General features: G+C 36.7%; 1 protein-coding gene across 1 annotated transcript; it reads left to right on the top strand.

Annotated features, from left to right (window-relative positions):
• The first annotated feature begins 732 nt into the window (after positions 1-732).
• Positions 733-1,731, top strand: LOC108201127 (uncharacterized). The gene has a single exon (XM_017369429.2). The coding sequence runs from the start codon at positions 733-735 to the stop codon at positions 1,729-1,731; it is 999 nt and encodes a 332-aa protein (XP_017224918.2).
• The last annotated feature ends 253 nt before the right edge of the window (positions 1,732-1,984 follow it).

Here is a 1,984-nt window from a genome sequence, read left to right as displayed (position 1 = left end):
TTTATTACTTGTTACTTTTCCTTTGCTATAAATAGGATACAAGCTGAATGAAGAAAATGCACCGAGCAATACAAATCCATCAGCTCTTGAATTCTCTCTGCTATCTTTCTGCTCTATTTATTATTATAGCATCAGCTCTCTAATATAGAAGCTAGTATATTACAACACGTTATCAGCACGAAGCCCTGCCGGAACTGAGAAGGTATAATTTTATTCAAATGTATATATATAGTAGACGTGGTTATACCCTCTACAAATAATTTAAATATATGTGACCAGAGTAGACGTGGTTATACCCTCTACTAATAATTTATATATATAACCGGAGTAGACGTGGTTACACCCTCTACTAATATTTTAACTACATATGGCCGGAGCACCGCCTATTTACGGTACCATATAATTTTGGGTAATACCGAAATATAGTGGGAACCTTAATTTATAAATTGCCTGCCTATCGGATAATAATTCTTTTGTGCCTAACTAACTTATGCAGGATTTTCCACTTAAATATATTATTGGTTGGAGATAACCTGTATACGCAGACGTCCGTATGGCGGGTGAAAATCCATTTGTCATTTTATATATAGATCTGTTCATAATATCGATGATAATAATGATGTACACATTTATTATTGCTTACTTGTTAACGCATCCGATTCAGTAGGATTTTATGTAATATTTACATTGATAGTTTAAGTTAATAAATTTTGGTGTTAAATTCAGATCATAATGACAAATCTTACAAACTTGTCGTTCGTTGCGTTGGACATTTCTGGGGAGAATTATTTATCGTGGGTACAAGATGTAAAGTTGCACTTGGGTTCAAAGAAATTAAGCAACACAATAAAGGCAGAAAACACATCCACTGTTGAAGAAAATTTTACCTCTATTATTTTTCTCCGACACCACATGCATGAAGATTTAAAATCTGAGTACCTAGAAGTCGAGAATCCCTTTGTTTTATGGGAAAATCTAAAGGATAGGTTCGATCATCAGAAACTAGTTTATCTACCTGCAGCTGAAAATGATTGGGCTAATCTAAGGCTTCAAGATTTTAAGAGTGTTCGGGCATATAGCTCAGCACTATTCAAAATAAGCTCTAGGCTCATTATGTGTGGTGAGGTTGTTACTGAGAAAAGAAAGATCGACAAAACATTATCTACTTTTCATCCCAATAATATCAACTTAGCCGAGATGTACAGGGAGCGCAAGTTTACCAAGTTTGGGGATCTCCTTTCAACCCTCCTTGTTGCCGAGCAGAATCATGAATTGGTGATTAAGAATCATCAATCCCGTCCAACGGGATCTGCTCCTTTACCAGAAGTAAATAACACGACATTCCAGCAGAATGTACGTGGAAAAGGGCATAGAGGTGGACGAGGCCATGGTCGCTACCGTGGACGAGGCCGCGGTCGTGGGCATTTTCGTCCTTATAATAGCTCTAGTCACCAGAAGTGGCAACCTGAAACACAGAGCAAAAGAAAGGCACCACAAGGAGGGAAAACTGACAATTTATGTCACAAGTGTGGAATGGAAGGGCATTGGTCACGTAATTGTTATATCCCACAACATCTTGTTGATTTATATCAGTCATCTAAAAGATCGAAAGGGAAAATGGTGGAAACCAATTTCGCCAACAACTTAGATGATTCCCTCATAATAGCAACCGGAGGAATAAGTGTTAATGGCCCTAATAATGAAACTCCCATATGGGAGGCTGAGGATTAGTTTCATTAGCAAATCAGAGGAATGAGCATTAATGGTCCGAATTACTATAATTACTAGTGTGTAATGTGTGTTTTATTTGAACTATGTAATGTGTTATGTTCTTATAAATTATGTTTCTTAATTATATACAGAATGGATTCTGAAGATATATGCATTGCTGATTGTGGTACAACTCATACGATTCTACAGAATCAAAAATACTTTACCCATGTAACCAAAACCGAAGCTCAGGTGGGAACGATTTCTGGAGTAT

The sequence above is a fragment of the Daucus carota genome, chromosome 9 (assembly GCF_001625215.2).
Source record: "Daucus carota subsp. sativus chromosome 9, DH1 v3.0, whole genome shotgun sequence".
In the NCBI taxonomy this organism is placed as follows: domain Eukaryota; kingdom Viridiplantae; phylum Streptophyta; class Magnoliopsida; order Apiales; family Apiaceae; genus Daucus; species Daucus carota.
Note: the sequence above shows the minus strand (reverse complement) of the source record. Positions and strands in the feature narration are given on the sequence as shown.